The following is a 2,670-nucleotide window of genomic DNA, read 5'->3' as shown; positions in this document are numbered from 1 at the left end:
GGCGGGGGGGGGGGGCGGGGGCTGGGCGGCAGGGGAGGGGCAGCAGGGAAGGGGGCAGGTGGCGGGGGCTGAGCTGGGCTGGGCTCTGCGTGTCTTTCCAGGTCCCCAGGGTGGTTGCTCGTGAACCCGCTGCTGCCCCCCCACTGGCCATGAGGCTGTTTGCCCCCCACACACTGGGTCTGTGCTCCCCCCAGCTCCCCCCCAGCAAGCTCCCTGGTGTGACGGGCTCTGTGCCCCGCTCTCTGCCCATCTCTTACAGCTGGAGAGGAACGTGACGCAGCGGGACCTGCTGGCGCTGGCAGAGCAGCTGGAGGCGCTGGCCAATGTGACTGTGAGTGACGCCCCCGCGCCAGGGAGCCACAGTGCTGGGTTGGGCTCCCCAGGGTCACGGGGGCGCTGCCATCGCTCCCCTCCCCTGGGAGGCAGGATGGGGAGTGCGGGCTGGGGACCCGGCTCCCCGGGGACTCTGCTGGGCCCTCTGTGGCCGGCCTGTGGCTGCCGGGCCGGGCAGGTGCCTCTGACCGTCTCTCCCCCCTTGGCTCAGGACAATCTAACCACGAAGCAGGAGCTGCAGGAGGAGGGGTCTGACCTGAGACAGATCAATGGGCAGATAAGGTCCCGCTTCCCGCCCCAGATGGTGAGTGACCCATGGGCCCCTAGTGCTTCCCCCTAGCTGGGGGCAGGGTCCCCTGGGCAGGGAGTGGGGAAGGCCTGGGACACGCTGCGTCCCCTTCCCTAGTGTTGTACCAAAGTGCTGCACAGGATCTTTTCAGGGGGAATAAGGCAAAACGCCACATTCATTAGTGATTCATGTACTTATTAACACTGTATCATATGCATATGAGATATCTCGCACACGCACACGCACACCCCCGTCTTCTTGTTACCAACTGGTGCTCCCCTTAACTGCATTGGCCAGGTGAGTTAGATGGGGGAGGGGTGGAGCCGGGCTTCTGCCGATCCGGATCGGTGCTCCCAGGTTGACAAGACCCAGGGTCCTCTGAGACACCTCACATTTATAGCAGCTTCCCTCTCATGCAGATCTGTACCAGATGCAAACTCTGTGTCTGTGGTCGTTGGTCCGTTGTGCTGCTTTTTCTGGGGGTTGTCCCAGTGCTGTTCAAAGCGGGTATTTCCAAGGGAAGGCCGAGCCCACTTGACAGGTTTTATTGTCCTTGGGCTGGCTCCCATCCCCTCTCCGAGGGTTGCAGCCGGCTGGAGGTGCTGCCTTCCACGCCTTCCTCAGTCACACCTTGTTCATTCAACAGGGCAATTGATTAAGGGAAGGGGGCGGGGGGGAATCTTATTCTACTTCTAGCAAAAAGACATTTTTCTTCTACTTGAACTATCCTTAGGGGCTGTAACATTATCCCAGGGCTTAACGCAAAGTTTTCTGTAAGTTTTCCTACATGGGGATCTGATACAACGTTGCATGAAAATAGCTTAATACAGAGATTTATCTACACTAGCTGGAGCTGTGGGGGGCAGAGCTGGGGAATCCCCTCCCCCACCTAACCCTCCTGTCTCTGTCCCCAGCAAGCCCTGAACCGCAGCATCCGAACCCTGCAGGCAACGACCCCCCAGGTCCCGGTAAGCAGTGCAGGCAGGGGGAGCTGTGGGTGCTGCACTGACGGGAGGAGCGTGGGGTCCCCAGCACCCTGTGGAGTCTTTGTGCTGCTCCGTGGGTGCTGGGAGCTCACTGGGAGGCGGCACAGCCAGCGAGGGGCATCCCGGCAGCTGTTGTCCCCAGCCAGTGCCCCATGTGATTCCCTCGGTGTGGGCAGCGGGTGCCCAGTGCGTCTGGCACAGACCCTGAGAGCCACCCGGACAGGGACCCTGGGCAGCGGCCAGCAGGGGAGCCACCTCCGCGGGACACCCCCAAAGCGAGGGAGAGGGGCTGGCTCTGGAGGGGTGACCCGATCCATGTGTGGGTGCTAGTGCCCAGCCTGGCCTTGCAGTCACCAGAGCTGAGTAACAGAAAGGGGAGGTGGGCTGCGGGTCGAGGGGCACTGGCAGAGCTGGGGGAGGCCAGGGCTGGGCTGGGGGGCGCTGCAGGTTGAGAGTGAGGGGCACCGGCAGGGCTGGCTTAGCAGGGGGCTGCGGGTCAGGAGCGAGGGGTGCCGGCAGGGCTGGTGGAGGAGCCCAGGGCCGGGCTGGCGGGGGCTGTGGGTTGGGAGTGAGAGGCACCGGCAGAGCTGGGGGAGCCCAGGGCCAGGCTGGCAGGGGCTGTGGGTTGGGAGTGAGGGGCACCGGCAGAGCTGGGGGAGCCCAGGGCCAGGCTGGCAGGGGCTGTGGGTCAGGAGTGAGGGGCACCGGCAGAGCTGGGGGAGCCCAGGGCCAGGCTGGCAGGGGCTGTGGGTTGGGAGTGAGGGGCACCGGCAGAGCTGGGGGAGCCCAGGGCCAGGCTGGCAGGGGCTGTGGGTCAGGAGCAAGGGGCACTGGCAGGGCTGGCGGGGGCAGCAGTGTCTGTGCTTTGCCCCAGCACTGTGCAAAGGGCTCTGAGCGCCAGGTGTCCTGAGCCGACTCTGGGGACCCAGCCCGACGCTGCTGAGAAGCTGCCACCTTGTGGCCATGTGGGGGCAGGATGCCCGGGGGAGACTCCGCTTGCCAGGGGACTGTGGGTGAGGGGCTGCCGGGGGCTCCCTGTTCTGCACAGGGGCCCAGCCCAGG

At 64.8% G+C, this 2,670-nt stretch overlaps 1 protein-coding gene across 1 annotated transcript in view; it reads left to right on the top strand.

Annotated features, from left to right (window-relative positions):
- LOC116823475 (prominin-1-A-like) overlaps positions 1–2,670 on the top strand; it is a 38,172-nt gene that overhangs the window by 27,464 nt on the left and 8,038 nt on the right. The window contains exons 16-18 of the mRNA XM_032778042.2: positions 260–331; positions 545–637; positions 1,537–1,590. Of these exons, the coding sequence (XP_032633933.1) occupies positions 260–331; positions 545–637; positions 1,537–1,590 (219 nt within the window). The remainder of the gene's footprint in view (positions 1–259; positions 332–544; positions 638–1,536; positions 1,591–2,670) is intronic.

The sequence above is a fragment of the Chelonoidis abingdonii genome, chromosome 16 (assembly GCF_003597395.2).
Source record: "Chelonoidis abingdonii isolate Lonesome George chromosome 16, CheloAbing_2.0, whole genome shotgun sequence".
Lineage (NCBI taxonomy): Eukaryota > Metazoa > Chordata > Testudines > Testudinidae > Chelonoidis > Chelonoidis abingdonii.
The sequence above is the reverse complement of the archived record's forward strand: the minus strand, read 5'-3'. Positions and strand labels throughout refer to the sequence as shown.